Below are 17474 nucleotides of genomic sequence, written 5' to 3'. Positions count from 1 at the left end.
CCCAATCTGGCTTTTTATAGCTTAATTATGATTGGGATGTCTTACTAAACTTGTAATCACGAATTATTTAAAAATATATCCGAACTTTCGTTGAATAGCCCAATATAGCTTAATGTGACATATATACTAAAATGATTGCCGGAATTTTGTGTAAAAATAGCTCAATTTACGATAAGAAACTTAAAGTAGCTCACTTTAAAGCTGAATAGTGATTGGGCTGTTATATTGAAATTGTGTTCAGGAATATTGGAAAAAGATAGCCTAATTTTAAATAAATAGCCCATAATAGCTCAATATGATTATATATAGTTCAATTGTGATTGGGCTGTCACTCTTATATTGTTGTCAGGATTTTTTGAAGCAGATATCCCAGTGTGCGATAAAAAGCCCAATCTGTCTTTTTATAGCTCAATAATGATTCGGATATGATACTAATGTTGTTGACACGAATTATTTTAAAAGATATCAGTACTTTCGATAAATAGCCCAATATAGCTCAATATGATTATTTATAGCCCAATATTGTGATTAGACTGACATACTGGCATACTGATAATACTATTAGTAATATTTTTTCATTCCTGAAAACTTTACTCGCACACAGGAATGGTTGACGGACTGTTGCAGCAACTAATTTATTTATTTAATTTTATAAAAAAGTAGCCCAATTTCCTATAAATAGCTCAATATACGAGTATATCTCAGTATGACTATTTATACCTCAATTGTCATTTTAATGTTGTTGTCAGAAATTTAAGAAAAAGATAGCCCAATTTCTGGTAAATAGTCCAATCTGGCTATTTTAAGCTCAATTATGATTGGTCCGTGATACTAAAGTTGTTGTCACGAATTAATTAAAAAGATATCCGAACTTTCGATAAATAGCCCAATAAAGCTAAATGTGACTATTTATTGCTCAATTGTGATTGGGCTGTCGTTTTGAAATGATTACATGGAATTTTTTAAACAGAAAGCCCAATTTATGATAAATAGGCTAAAATAGCCCAATATACGATAAAAAAACTCAATGTAGCTCACTTAAAAGCTGAATTGTGATTAGGCTGTCATGATGAAATTGTATTCAGGAATATTTTAAAAAGATAGCCCAGTTTCCGATGAATAGCCCAATGTAGCTTAATGTGACTTTTCAATTGAAATTACTGTCCGAAATTTTGTTAATACAAATATCCCAATTAACTATAAATAGCTCAATATAGCTCAATCTAGAGCTGAATTGTGTTTGGACTGTCATACTGAAATTGTGTTCAGGAATATTGGAAAAAGATAGCCCATTTTACGATAAATAGAATAAAATAGCTCAATATGGTTATTTATAGTTCAATTGTGATTGGGCTGTCATATTAAAACAATTGTCTTCAATTTTGTATAAAAACAGCACATTTACGATAAAAAAACTCAATGTAGCTCACTTTAAATCTGAATTGGGCTGTCATACTGAAATTGTGTTCATGAATATTGGAAAATTTAAGCCCAATTTTCCATAAATAGCCCAATTTAGCTCAAAGTCACTGTTTATAGCTCAATTGTGATTGGACTGTCACATTGAAATTATTGACCAAAATTTGTTTATAAAAATATCCCAATTAACTATAAATAACTCAATATAGCTCAATCTAGATCTGAATTGTGATTTTGCTGTCATATTCAAATGATTGTCCGGAATTTTGTATACAAATAGCCCAATTTACGATAAATAGCTCAATATAGCTCAATCTAGAGCTGAATTGTGATCGGGCTGTCATACTGAAATTGATGTCTATAATTTTGAAAAACATTTAGCCCAATTTTGATACATAGCACAGTATGGCAAGCCTGAAACTCATTTGCTGGAAACAGAACCATACGACTTTGTCGCCGGCTCCGCGGTGTTGTGTTGGTGCCAGCGGCAGTGGATGGCGGTGGCTAACGGCGGTGGCGATGGTAGGTGACAAGCAAGTACAATTGGTACCACGGGCACATACATTACACTCACCAAACCAACTTTGCGACACGAAAGCTGCAATCGAATAGGAGAATATAAACATAAAACGACAAAGGGGGAACGAAGTAAGAAACCACATCCTAGACGACATTTTCCAAAAACAAAACAAAAATATCAAAAATTTCGCTCACAGTAAAAAGAACGTCAAAAAAACTTTCTATCCTGTCCCGTTTTTATTCCCGTCTCCCGACCGGAGAATGGCAAAGTGGTAGGTATTCATATCTATACAATTCAATCGTCTCTCTACTATTCTAGATGGAATGTCCTTATAAACCTAAACCTATGTCCTTTCTTTTTTTCGCTTAAACAAGCCGAGCAGTCCAAAGTTTGATCACAGATGACTTGGGAAATTAATTGAAATTGAAAAGGAAAAGTTTGGTATTTTTATGATTTTTTCTCTGCAATTCTTTTTTGTTTTTTTTGCTCTGCATAACAAAATTATTAGATGAAGAAGTGTAAGAAAGAAGAAAACAAAAAGGATTCTATTGTCCTTTTTCTTATATATAAGTTTTATATACGAGTATGACAAAGATTATCCATTTAGAGAATGATGATGTGAAAAATGCAAAAATGATTCATAATTTTAGGATGAAAACGAAATGAATGACGATATAGCGAGAACTACTGGAGGATACGTATGTATGTATGTATAAGCAAAAGGGGACAGCAACAACGAGAAGAAAAAAGGAATATTTATAAAAATATCTTTTGTTGTCATAAATCATAAAGAAGAAGGTTCCTTTTATCTGACCCAGACTATGAATGGTATTATTATTAGTTTTATATTTATGGAGTTGTGAATGTTGTGGGTTATTCTTCTTTTTGAATGAGGGCAAAAACCGCATTGTCTCTTCGTTGTCAAGTTATGTTTTTTTTTTCAAGCCATTGGCATAATGAATAAAAGAACTAACGACGGCGATTAGATGAAATAAGGTTTGGGATAGTCATGAATAGGATAGGTAGGTACTTGGGAACAAGTTTAACATTTGTGAAAAAAGCAAAGGAATTCATTAAATATCTATAACGTTACGATGGCGAAAAGGATACATCGTGAAACCTGGATAATCTTTACCTTAAAAGCAGCTTTAGGCTTGGCTTAGCCAATTGCACACATTACAAGTAGCGTTTTTTTGATAAACTGGTTTGCTATCTAACTTAACTCAAACTAAGCCTTAAGGCGGTGAGGCTTGCGGTGACTTCAATGATAAATTCTTAAGAAATCTCGCGGAACTAGTTTGTGTTAGAAGGCAACACGAAAACTAACTTCTCAAAATAAAAAAGAGATGAACTAGGAGCATGGGATTGAGAAGTCGAGGAAATAAAAAGGTGCCTATTACGTATAGATAGAACAGGAATGTCATTAAAAAATCTAATGAGGAAGATATAAGAATATTCTTAAGAAAAACATAGCTTTAAATAAAGTTTGCTAATTAACGTAAGTTAACTCTGAATAAATTAATACTATTTGCTGAAATTTCGTAATTAAGTTTTTATATATTGCTGAAAGTTATTATTTATTGAATTTACAAGTAAGAACTTCGTTATTAGTAAAAACGGTGTCATACTTTTGCTGCGTCTCGTGAAGCCCATTTTCGGTGTAGCAATATTAAAAATGGTTTGAAAATTTTTAATCTTTGGAAAAGTTAGATGAGTAAATTCGTATGCAAAGCTCAAGAATTACAGATAATTCAGTATTCGCCAGCGAGGTATGGAAAACTGGAAAATATTGTTACACACTCATTTCATTTCATCAAAACTCAAACTTTATTAGTGAATTTAATGTTTAGATGTTGCCATTACTGACACAGTCAAAAAAATTAATTACGTACGAAAAATCACATCAGTTAAATTTTGTGCATTTTTGTCAAAAAAATTACTGCAGACATTGTGAGAAGTTCTGTAAACTACTCCGAAGCATTTGACGTGTAACTGCTAGAATGTCTTGGGTTATTGTCTCATTTAGGGCTTTGAGCTTATTTAATTTGTGAATGTATACTCGTGCTTAGAGATAGCCCCATAAAAAGTAATCACATGGTTGCAAATTTGGTCATCGAGGAGGCCATTTCACATCTCGTCGAAATGAAATCAAATTTCCAGGGAGTGTGTTCTTAAGAAACCTATTGTTGCTCTTATTTGGGATTATCGGAAACTTCTTTTCCCATGGATTTGTTCGCATATTCAAAAAATTGGTATCGGGAACTTTTGGAAAATGGAAAAAAAATTCCTATTGAAATATACGTTTCGGCAACTCTTTTTTCATAGGATATCTTGTGTTTTTTCTGTCTGAATATTTCCCCGTTATTTAGTTGTCGGATTTTAAAGCGGAGCAAACAATGTAAGCAATTTTAAATTTAAATTATGAAAATGTTAATAAAATGTATCTTTTTAAGGACAAATACTCACCAAGTTTTATGGAAAAAACCGAGATATTGCTAATGGTTTCACAACAAATCGGTCTAAGAAAGATATATCAAAATTTTGCAAAGAAGTAGATAAAGAGCTTAAAAGTTTGGGCCTATAATAACAAAATTTATTTCTGAATGGAAAAACTTGGTGAAAAGTCAATAACCCTGATTTTTTTATTAAAAAAAAAATAATTTAAGGTTTGGCTTGCTACAAAAAAAACGTGAGGAAGAAAATGTCTGAAAAACCAGAGACAACAAAAACCAACCGGTGGAGGCTCAAACAAGGAGTATAAGTTCAGTGCAATTATAATGGATTTGAATGATCTCTTAAACTTTGACTTATGGATCTTTGTTCTCTTCGTTGTTCTTATTGTATTTCATCGATTAATAATAAAGAGGATATTCTTTGCATATTTATTTAACGATTAGGTCTAGGACGAAAACAAACAATTTTTTCACTAAGAGCCGACTGTGAAATCATTCCAAAACTATGTTAGAAAATTAATTTATTATTTTCATGTTGGCAAAATGTGCTCCCAAGGAAAAAGAAATCCGTGGGGAATTCCCAATAGTAGGAACTTGTACCCGGGAAGGGAAAAATTCCTAGGGAAAAATATTTCCCAAGGAATTCCCGATAAGGTTGAATATGTGGCAACTCGCCCTATCTGGATGAAGAGTTGTCTTCTCAATTCCGGGAAAAAATCACGCAGCATCTGTAAGTAACGATCAGTAATGACAGTGACAGTTTGATCACTTTCACGAAAAATGCACAGACCAATAATGAAGTTTCGACAGTGTTATTCGTCAAAATTTTTCCAACATTGCTTCTGATAATCCTATTCGTCTGCCGTAGCAGTTTTTGTATGGATAAAAGTACAAATCAAAGTACAAAATTTGTCAAACCGAGCGGTCTGACATCTGTAGATCGATGAGGACTGGCTTTAACTGCTTGGCGTACTCTTTCGATATTTTCTGGAATTATAAACTTCTGAGCATAACTCACTGTTTTCATTGATCTTCCAAGAAAGCTTTAAGATGATTCACAATGGGGCAGTAAACTAACCTTAGCTGACACTTTAACCTAACCTAACCTACCTTTCGACGACCTTCTCGTGCATTTAAAGAATCGGTTCTATGAAAGTCAATATTTTTGTTTTAAATGACCAAACGGCCGATTTCAATAAACTCGTTGAACATGTTGTAAACAAACACACGATGCTCAATTTACCACGTTTCCATGGTTACTGAAATCTCATCTCGAAACCAGTTGACACTACTCATAGTTCTATCAATACGGGTTCTAACTAATCTAGTTTGGAAACATCGTTCAAATCTTCCATACTTCATTGGAAAACTATGTATTTCTGTTGTAGCCCGAAACGTTGACGAAAATCCACGTTCGATTGTTGTCGAAATCTTGTCGCCTGAGTTATTGTACTCTTGCCAACTCAGGTCTTAAGGTTTTAAATTACAGTTCAGGCAAGAGCACCAGCCGATTATTAGCAACGTTGTATCTTCTCTGAATGGGCACAAAAATGACACAGTATTTCATCGAGTGTTGACGCCAACTTTTTAAAAATCCTCATCGTGGAACTGCTTAATGAGGGTCTTGGACTATAATTTCTACGGTTGATGAATCGTACAACCATGAACAGGATTTGAAAATCTTCAAACACAATTTTACAATCTCCAAGACCTTGTGATTGATAATATTAAGACGATTGTCTTTGAACAAAGTGGAAGATAAGATCTATGACAATGCTCGGCAAACAATCCAATACCTCTAATATGGAAATCTTAAAGCTGCAAATATGTGAATTAGTCATGAAAAATATAATCACAAGGGTAAAGTGCAGTGTTGGACATTCAACTGCTATCGTTTTTGGTTGGAAATGTCATACTTTCCTTATAAATAATTAATAAATTAGGTGGTACAACAGTCCGCTGAGAACTAGAGCCTTGTGGCTTACGACTCTCAACCATTCCTTTGTGAGGGTAATGTTGTCAGAAATGGAGGGGACCTTCAGTTTTAGCACTTTTCATGACAAGAATTGCATTTGGAAGAACTTTCGATTCCTTGCAAGAGGCAATACCCATGAAAGAAACAACTTTAGATGGTACAGGGAGGGATCGAACCCAAGACCTCTAGCATGACAGTCCAACGCACTAACCATCATGCCACGGGGACCAAATACATTCCTTACTACAATGAAATAAACATTGTCTGAATTCTCTGAAAAATATTTTTACAGGAAACCCCTATAAGAGTCAAAATAACATCATCTTCAAAAGCTTTCCTTAGAAAAACTGCTTGCGCGCTACGATTTCTCGGATGTGGAAGTTATCAAAATAGTGTAGGAAATAGCTTTAAGCTAGGTTTCTCCCAAACTACAGTTTCAGTAGTTTTGAGTGAAGTTGTTAATTTGCTTGAAGCAAGAATCTGCCCAGTTTGGATCAATGCAGAAATGTCCACTAATGAAAAGCAAGAAGCGAGAAACTATTTTTGTTTAAAGAACAGGCTTACCAGGGATAGTTGGATGTGCAGACCGAGCTCACATTGGTATTATAACTCCTGATCAGTTACAGAACCAATATTTAATAGAAAAGGTTTTTACAGGTTAAAGTACTTCAAAATTGAATCTTGATGTTTAGATAAAACTTTTTCTTTTTAAGGCTTGTGACAATAATGGAGTCATAAGATTTATTGATGCTAGATATTCTTTACTCTTTACCCTCTCGTATAGGAGGTCCTATTGCGTTTAGCTCAAGGGCAAAACAAATCCCAATATTGGGCTTGTTTTTTTTTGGACGATCCAAACCTCGCGACACTCTTGTCAATGTCGGGGTTTGCCTACATTAACTCCACCAACTTTGAGAACTGGGCGTTGTTGGTATTTTTTAATGCTACACCAAAAAAAGTTGTAATTATAATTTATTTAATAATTATTTAATTTGTTCTTAACTTTGTCGATTTTCACTCATTTTTCTACTACTTCGAATTAAGAAAAAACTGTAATTTTTTCAAAATCACCAAGAATTACAGTTCGAACGATTATGACAGTTAAAGACGAGCATTCGCCAATTGTAATAGAACGACATTTCAATTTGCCAAATTTTTGAAGTGTAAGGCGAACGTCAACTTGGCGAATCGCAAACAGTTATGCGAAAAATTCACATTCGCTTATTTTTGTAGGAGACTCGCTAGTGATAATACGGTCTAAACGCTTTCACTGACTAAGTTTTACTACCTTGTTCCATACAAATTCTTGACAACAGAAAATTTGAATGAATTTTGATTCGCGTACAAATTATTAAATAGGCATAAGTTGAAAAAATGTGTCAGTTTTCATTATCAATTTAATATTGATTTCTCATGTTACAGGCAAAATAACCCCTGTCGTTACTAAAAAATATTTCATGTACGCAGTTTTTTCAGAATTTGTTAAATTTTAATATTTTTCAAGTAGGAGCTAGGAATCAACCTTTACCCACAGCAATCAAATAATTATTAAATGCACTCTCCTTTGTGTTTGCAAATTCAAACACAAAAACATTAATCAGCTCAGAGTGCATTAAGTATCCCTAAGTTGAAGGTAGGTACAATATAACCAGGTATACATTTATCTAGATACATTTATATCTACAATTTATTATATAGATTGTACAGTTTCAAGTTTGCTAAAGGATAACACAGCATAAGGGATTGCAAATTAATTAATAGAACTGCCAATGTTCATACCTACAAATAACACTATACAGGATAGGGGCGCTATACCCCATAACTTATACTTAAAAGGTATTGTATTCGGAAGTTTGTTCACCTCTTTTTCATTACTCACTTTGTATTGTTTGTCAGAAATCAAAATCAACTTCGAATGAATGTTGGCTCTTTTTGATAGAAGGGAGGTATTCATAGACCTGTCCATAAATATAGATTGAGGTGATTTTATACTCATCCGATAATAAATATTAAATATGTATGAATAAAGGCAGCTGAAAAGGTTGTGTTTACATAAAGAGGGTATACGTATACATTAAGTTAAGGTAGGTGCCTTTTATTTTTACTGGATTTTGCTCTTTATGGGAAGACGATACCACAACATTTATTTATTTTTATGTTTTTGAATTCAGGAGAATTGATATTGAAGTTGGGAAAACTTCATATAAAAGATATACATGTAATAACTTTAATGAAGTAGTTGTGTCGTGTTATTAAAGACTCTTAATCAAAGGTACCTATATATTTAATTTTAGTCTTTGTTTTCACAATGAGATTTTTGTTAATTGAAGTTCAAAGCCAAAGCTCTTTAAAATTTATTTGAATGATAATTTCTTGGAAAAAATTCTACAAGAAAATTAATTCAGTTCTACAAAATGTTATGTTAATGTGGAGTTATGTTGATATTAACTTAATAAGGTTCTCTTTCATATATATTAAAAGAGTGTTTTTTTTAGAGAAATAGAATTTTAAGTTGGTAGCACTGATTTAAATGACAATCAGATGTCAAGTGTTTATTATTTAGTTTGGTTAAACATTTTAGTATTAAAGCCTTAGGGCCACCTAGCTTAGACATGGATCCGGTGATTGGTCCTAAAACAATTGATCCCAATTTTAAAAAGGGAATTTTCAAGTGTATCTTAAGACACCTTTACTTCCACAAAAGTCGCTAGTCAACGCCCGCCGATAAGCCCGAAACAATAGAGTTCTTGAAAAATGACATTAGCCACTTTATTGCCAATATACGGCCACAAATTTTTTTAAAAGTCATCGGAAATTGGACTCCGAAATTATGCTGCCCCTGAATCAGTCCTGGTGGTGATATACCAGAAACCATATTAAAATGATAATGCCAAAAGATTATCTTTGGAATATAGTAAATTTAAAAATAAATGTTCTCCGTTTTTCATTTCATTTAAAAAAAAAATATAAGCCTAAACCGAAATACCCTGTGTATCATAGTGAGGAAGGCTATCAATAGATAGAGTTTTAAAAGGGCTGAAGTGTGGTTAAGTCACTCTTACCGACAAATATTATGCACTTAATTCAAGGGTTCAATATTTTGATCATCTAAACTAAATAAGTAACTTCACTTTGGAAATAAAGGGTTTGTTAATTAGGGGGTGGCACGTTGTTATCATCATGTAGAGCTCGCTGTTGACGGTGAGCACCTTAGTAACGTAGTTTTCAAAAAAGTATGGACCAATAACGCCACCCAACCGGTCCAAAATCTACACCGAACCGTAACTTTTTGAAGATGCATTATCACCTTGTGCACCTTACGTGTGTTGGTGTCGTGAGTCGTCCAATATACAGCAATTTTTCTTGTTAACGCAGCCATTCATCCAAAAATGCCCCATGTCATTAAACATGATTCTGTAAAAATCTTCAAAACGATTTGAAGCCCAGTTAGCAAACAAACAGTGTTGTCTACGGTCATGAACTTTGAAATCCTGGATCAGTTCAAAATTCGCCAAGTCGAAGTCTGCAAAATGCCGAGTTCTTGTGCACGGCGAGGAATAGACTGCCTTGGGTCCTGATGTTCTCGTTGCTGATTGTTTAATGAACCGGTCGTCTCAAGCGTTAAAGATTCTATTGTGAAAGGCCACCACATCTTTCGTAAAATGGGAGCAACGCGAGCAACGTTTGCGTTAACAAACATTCATTTTGATAATAAAGTTTAACCATTTCAACGTGCTGTTGCCATGATGATTTGCCATTAATAACTGAATAATAAACAAAAGATTTGACAGATGTCACCACAACAAAATGGCCGCCACGGGGCGCACAAAATCTACACGTGCCAAAACAACGTGCGGTTTTTTTTTAACATTTTTACCAGTTTTTTCCAAATTCAATGGAAACATTTCTTAAAAAATCGAGCAATAGTAAGAGAGATCAAAAATCGTTTGGAAATCACTACGCAATCTGATTTTTTAGGGTTCAAGAAAAGACTGTTTAAGTAAGAACAGTTTAAAATTTTGTCAAATTCTTTAGTGATATTAGAGGAACCATGTTCAATAAGTCCAAGAGGACAACTAAAGTAAAGTCGAAATGCTTCGCCATACAGATGACAAGAATGGTTTTTGATTAAACTTAAGAGTTCATTTACATAAATACAGAAAAGTAAAGGACAAAATATCGACTCTTGAGGATCACCAGACGAACTAGGTAAAAAACTGGACAAACAGTTTTCAATATGAACTGCTTGTTTTGTGTTAGTCAAAAAAAAATATACTAACGGAACTTGCAGACAAATTAAACTGCTAAGTTCTTTCCGCAGAATGAAATAGTTGACAGTGTCAAATACCTTAGAAAAATCAAGCAAGACTAAGAAAGTTCATGACTGTGAATGAACTTGGAATCACATCCATTACACTCAATCAACGTTGATTTGAGCCTAGCTTAGTATCTTTGAAGAAAGCCCGCCAAATGGACTTTTTGTTCATAAGTTCTTCTACCAACATTTTTAAAATTAAACGTTAAAATAAAATTGTATTCAATTCACTAACCGATTTAATTAAGGTCTTACTTTTTCCTTAACAAAAAAAGATTAAATTTCAGAAATACAGAATTTATATGACCAAATTTATTAAGTCACATGTAAACTGAAATGTGCTCCACAAATTAAAACAATATGCTTCTCCAATGAATTCTTTTTACCAATTCGCACGTTTGCTGCTGCATGCAGCGTGATAACATAATGAATGTCTTAAACCGATTGTGCAGCATTGATATCCATGAAAATACAAAAATGTCTTAAAGTGTTAAATTGTGATCCGATCTCTTGTAAAATTGCGTAGCGTTTTTGTGCAGTGAGTTAAAAGAAAAATATTTAACAGTTCATTTAAAGTATTTTTGAAGTCAATTAAAATTTTAAAAATATGACAGCTTTAAAAGTGACATTTACCCAAATAGTTAACTATTCAAAATGAAACCTTATATTGGGAAACCCTTTTTAGTGCATAGTTTAAATTTTTAACTTCCCATAAAAAGTTATTGTAATGGCTCCGATTTGTTTTAAGGTCAGTAGAGTCGAAATAAAAGATTTTTAGAAAGTTCGTACATTTGCGACGAAATTCATAGTTCAAGAACCAGAAGAAATATCGACCTTAAATAAATTTTGATATACATATAATAATGCAGAAAAATGCAGAAAGGGCTCTCAAGAAAACTGCGTGGGTGGATTTTTTACCAAAAAAAGCGCTGGACTCTCATGCAAGGGGTCTTGGGTTCAATCCCTGCCTGTGCCACCTTACTTTTTTCACGGGTACTGCCTCTTGCCAGGAATTGACAAATCTTTCCACAGTAATTCTTGTCATTAAAAGTGCTTTCTCAAATTTGTCGTTTGGATTCGGCATATAAACTGTAGGTCCCTTCCATCTCTGACAACATTAGTCGCACACATGAATAGTTGAGAGTTGTAAGTCACTAGGCATTGGATCTTCATGGACTGTGGCGCCACCTAATTTATTTATTTAAATTAAAAAAATACTACTAAGTTGGTAAAAATTGAATTTCGACTCAAAAATATTTTTAAAAAATTGAGATTATTTCTTTCAACTTATTTTATATTATAAGAAATATTGCTTTCAACATTCAGTAACATTTTAAGAAAAATCGAATTGATAGTTTTATTACAAAAAATTAACAAAAGTTGACAAAAATAGATTTTAGACTCAATTGTCTTTTCAAAAATTAAAAATATTAGCTTCAAAGTAATTTTCCCTTATAAGAAATTATGTTTTGAACATTCGGTAAAATTTTGAGAATCGAATATACATTTTTTTTACAAAAAAATAAAAACCTAAAAAAACAGTACTCGAAGTTGCTAAAAATTGATTTTCGACTCAAATATCTTCTCAAAGAATTGGATATAGGCTTCGAATCAATTTTGTTTTATAAAAAATATTGTTTTCAACATTCAAAAAGTTTTTTTTCAAAAAATTCTAACAGTCAGTTTTTTTTTATAAGAAATCGAAATCTACAAAAAATAGTACGCAAATTTTGTAAAAATTGATGTTCATTTCTCGATATCTCGTAAGCAATGGAAGATATTGACTTCAAAATAATTTCATTGATTCAATATGTATTTGTTTATAGAAGAAATACATTTTTTTATTAAATGCTGCTAAAATTGCGAAAAATTAGTTTTCGACTAAAAATCTCGTTAGCAAAAATAGATTTTGAAATCAAACTATTTCATAATATGAAAAGAATTGTTAGTAGTATTTAATTTTTTTTTAGAATAATTCAACTGACAACTTTTTTAACAAAACACGAAAACCTATAAACCTTTTAAGCAATACAAGCCGAGAGACGGTATGAGAATTTATTAGTTTGGGCCGCATCCCGGCTTCTTTTTTTCGATAAATCACCACACATTTTTTAAAAACAAGTTCTTTATTATCCGTGGTCAACTAAGTAGAACTTAGTATGATACCTCTGAATCTTTAAGTAAGTTACCTCTGAATCTTAAAGTATTATTTTAGAGCTCAAAAACTTTTTAGAGTCAGTAATATTAATTATCTCTAATTTAAATAGTAATTTTATCCCAATTTCTAAAAGTTCGAGTTTTTTCAAAGATTTAAATTTTACAAAAATGTATAAATTTCAACTTACCACTTAAGCTCAAAAATCCAATAAATAAATTGACTCCTAAGAGTGCTTTAAATCCGGAAAACATTTTAATTAAATTCGTTATTAATAAATCCATTGTTGTGAAATTAATTTTAATTATCCTTTTTTCTGTCAGAGGATCAAATCGCTCCTTTATTTTGTATGTTATGTGAAATGATGTCTTCGTATAACAATTATAATTATATTTTTTGATTATTTTTCACTTCCCAATAATTGAATTTTGCATAAAATTTTATTCAAAAATAAAATAAAACAACAACAAAACCTCACTTTATTAGCACTCAATCATTTTTCATTATATTATTTTTGTTAGGTGTGTGTATGTGTGTTGGGTTAGGTAAAAAATGATGTGTTTTGAATTTTGAAAATAGAATGAAGACCGAGAAACGCAATGCAACAAAACGCAACACGAGCTAGAGACGAGCGACGATTACACAAAAAAAAAGATTGATAGATACAAGATACAAAGTGCACTGCACTTAGCTGTGGTGTGATATTAAAAACGCACCTTTTTTAATTTGTGTTTTTTTTTTTGAATTTTTATTTTTTAACAAACCGTGATAAACATCCAAACTGTCTAGATAAAGGAGGAACACATTAATTCACTTTTCCTTTCAACTTATATTTCTTTTTTGTATTTTTTATATCTATCTATCTATAGACAGATTGGTAGATACATTCCTATCTATCTATCTATCCTTCGCACTATAATAGGGATAGTGTTTTGTTTATTTACGTTTTATGTTATTCGTATGTATAGATAGGTAGGTATTTTTGTATTTTTTGTTGTTGTTGTTATTTTTCTTAGTTTGACGATAACCGAAAATGAATTGCCTCACTCATCACGCGTATCTATTAGTACGGTTCAATTACCTCACAAAAGATATTTATCTTAATTTCTTTTTTTTTTTGTATTGGTGTTGGATTTATTTATTTATTTGTATTTTTTGTTCCCGGTTTGGTTAGAGATGAAAGGGAAAGACGGGAATGAGTGTAAAAGATACATATACTCGAAGGTACACAAAATAGCACAACCGCATAGATTAGGATTGATAAACATTCACTTCTTTTTTTCTTGACAAAGGTTCGGTCTGGGTCTGCGTCTTGGTCGGATTCGGATTCGGAATTCGTTGATGTGCCAATACAAACTGTAAACTATAAATAATGCAAAGCAAACAAAGACAAAAGTCAAACCGCGAGATGCGAAAACATTACCGCTACCGGCAGCGTCAAGCAGACGACGACGAGGAGGGAACGCGATGCGAATGTGGCCGAGTGATTGCGGTTATGGGGATTAGTCCATCAATTTATTACTGCTGGTGATTCAACTTGCCGAATGCCGGCTTTTGGATACACACAGTAGACAGATGATGATGCCGCCACGACTGGCCATAAAGTCCATTGAGGTTGCTTATCTTTTTCCTTAATGTATCTCACTCGCAAAAAGGTCTATCTAGGTAGGTAGGTTGACTGATTGACGGAAGTATATTTAACCAGGTATAGATCTTAAGTCAAAGCTTACTATATTTTTTTTGTGATGAATTAAAACTTTAAATCAAAACTGGATTGTATCTGGATGCGCTCTCTTCTCTTATAAAACAATGACCAACCGTATCCGTGAACCGACTCAAAACAACTGAAATCCGAAAAGATTGGAATTTGAGATTCTTGTAAGACCGGGAAGAGTAGCTGGATAATATCTTGACTACATTTTGAGTTGAAATCAACACAACACAACACACACTCTATATTTTACACCGTGTAGAAAACAAATTCCCCGTTTTTCATGTATTTGTAAAGGGAATTTTGTGTGCAACCCTCAAAGAGGAAGAACTCTGGATAAAAATGCATGCGTTTGCGTTCCCATTCCCGATATATTTCCTCACTGACTCGCTCTCTTCAAGTTTTGTTTTAGCTCAGTTTGTTTATTTGGTATTGGTGTTGACTTTCTGGTTTTAAATTAGTATTAGTAAGTTGTGAGTGAGTTTTAAATAAATGAGTGTGGCAGGGTTGCCATTGTCAGGTCTTGAACTACTTGGATTGCCCAATTTAAAAATATTTCGAGCCCAAAATCAGAATTAAGAAATTAACCCAAATAATATCTTATTTTGTGGAAAATAGAAAACAATCTTTTGAGGTATGACTATTAATATGTGGTACTAGTGGCTTAGAGTGTCCGTATGGGACCAGTAAGTTAGTTGTAAGTTGCGGTTAATTATTCAAGTTTAATGAATTTTTTTCTAGCTTTAAGATACTTTAAGGAATGAAATTATAAAAAATAATTAAAAAACATGATTAGTGCTTTGGACAGTCATGACAGAGGTCTTGGGTTCGATCGCTCTTTGTGCCATCTAAAGTTTTTTTTTCGGGTAAAACTTTTTGCGAGGAATTGACAAATTCTCCAAGAATAATTCAAGGTCATGTGTTTTTTCAAATTAGCCGTTCGTATTCGGCTTAACGTCTAAAGCCACTCGTCAACAACCTGATAGGTCCTTATCAGTGTGGTTTTAGACCACGAAAGTCCACAGTTGATCAAATATTTACATTACGACAGATCCTGGAAAAAACCCAAGAACACCAAATTGACACCCACCATCTTTTCATCGATTTCAAGGCCGCATATGACAGCATCTACAGGGACGAGCTGTATAGAGCCATGTCTAGTTTTGACATCTCTGCCAAACTCGTCCGTTTGTGCAGGATGACCACGGAGAATTCACGCTGCTCCATAAAAGTTGGAAACAACTTAACAGAATTTTTCGATTTCAAAAAAGGTTTAAGACAAGGTGATGCTTTGTCATGCGATTTTTTTAACATCGTGCTTGAAAGAATAGTGCAGAGCTCACACGTCAACACTAGAGGCACTATCTTTCAAAAGTCTGTCCAATTACTGGCATATGCTGATGACATTGACATAATCGGAAGAACTCAGCGTGATGTCGATGGGGCTTTTGTGAGTATTGAGGCAGAGGTGGCGAAAATGGGTTTAACGGCAAAACAAGGTACATTCTGTCGTCAAGAAAGGACATACAACACAGAAATCTTGGTTGAAACGTCACCATCGACAGACGTAACTTTGAGGTAGTCAAGGACTTCGTCTACCTAGGCTCCGCTGTAGACGCAGAAACCAACACCAGCGCTTAGATCAAACGAAGGATGCTAACCGCTGTTTCTTTAGACTAAGGAAGCTATTGAGTGGTAAAGTCCTCTCTCGAGGGACCAAAGTGTTGCTATATAAGACACTTATCATCCCCGTCCTGGTATACGGTGCAGAAGCATGGACCATGACAAAAGCGGATGAAAGCACTTTGGTTCGGTTCGAGAGAAAAGTTCTTCGTGTGGTCTACGGTCCCGTATGTATCGAAGGGGAGTGGAGAAGAAGATGGAATGACGAGTAGTACGGGCTGTACAGTGACGTAGATTTAGCCCGAAGGGTAAAAGTCCAACGACTAAGATGGCTGGGTCATGTAGAGTGCATGGAAACCAATGCTCCTGCCTGGAAAGTCTTCAAATCCACACCCATAGGACAGCGCAGTAGAGGAAGACCGCGGATCAGGTGGCGCGCACAAGTGGAGAGTGACCTCACCCAACTTGGAGCGCGAAACTAGAGATATCTAGCTAGGGACCGAGCTAGATGGAGAAGTTTGTTGGGTGAAACTCTAGTTCACACAGGATTGTAGCGCCACCTTAAGTAAGTAAGTATTCAGTTTAAATCAGTAGGTCCTCTCGATCCTTGACAACATTTCTCGCACACTGGAATGCTTGAGAGTTGTAAGTCACTATTACATGATTCTCAAAGGATTGTTGACCAACCTAATTTATTCTTTATTTTTTTTTTCAGCGTTAACATAGTTGACTTTTTTAGCTCTGTTGAAAAGCAGTCGTGGTCCTTAAGGTAATCATTAGTAATTGGTGTATTTTTTGGCTGCGCTTGTATTAAAATTTGCGTTAATGTGAGCTAAATTATGATACTAAATGAAACTAAGTTAAGTCATACTAATTTTTTTCTTAGACATTTTGAAAAGAGGGATTCCAATTTCCGATATATAGCACAATCTGGCAATCGTGGTCTCTGGTTCAGCAAATCAGGTATAAGAATAATATGATATAATTTTATCAGACTCCTTGTTTGACCGGGCCGGCCCATGCAATTGGGAGAAAGAGGAAGAGAGTTAAATTGAGAAGGTTGTGAGTATGTTTTTCTTTTTTGTGCAAGAAATATTGAGTGATTTTTAATGTTTATGTTTATGTTTTCTACATACTTTTTATCCGAGGGAAGCAAAATGGATAAAAACATAGATGAGTTGGAGTTTGGAGTTGTTTTTTGAACTGCATAAGTGATTTTGCTATTTTTATTCCTACTTTGTTTGATGCACTTGTAAAATGAGTGAAATATTTAAGCGTTGCCGTTGAAATTTTATTAAGTTCC

General features: G+C 33.6%; 1 protein-coding gene across 1 annotated transcript in view; it reads right to left on the bottom strand.

Annotated features, from left to right (window-relative positions):
• The window catches only part of LOC129938568 (tyrosine-protein kinase-like otk), a 206269-nt gene extending 191737 nt beyond the window's left edge, over window positions 1–14532 (bottom strand). Inside the window, exon 1 of the mRNA XM_056046206.1 lies at window positions 13028–14532. Coding sequence (XP_055902181.1) covers window positions 13028–13121 — 94 coding nt within the window. The 5' untranslated portion in view covers window positions 13122–14532. The remainder of the gene's footprint in view (window positions 1–13027) is intronic.
• Window positions 14533–17474: the final 2942 nt, after the last annotated feature.

Source organism: Eupeodes corollae, chromosome 1 (assembly GCF_945859685.1).
Source record: "Eupeodes corollae chromosome 1, idEupCoro1.1, whole genome shotgun sequence".
NCBI classification, from domain to species: domain Eukaryota; kingdom Metazoa; phylum Arthropoda; class Insecta; order Diptera; family Syrphidae; genus Eupeodes; species Eupeodes corollae.
Note: the sequence above shows the minus strand (reverse complement) of the source record. Positions and strands in the feature narration are given on the sequence as shown.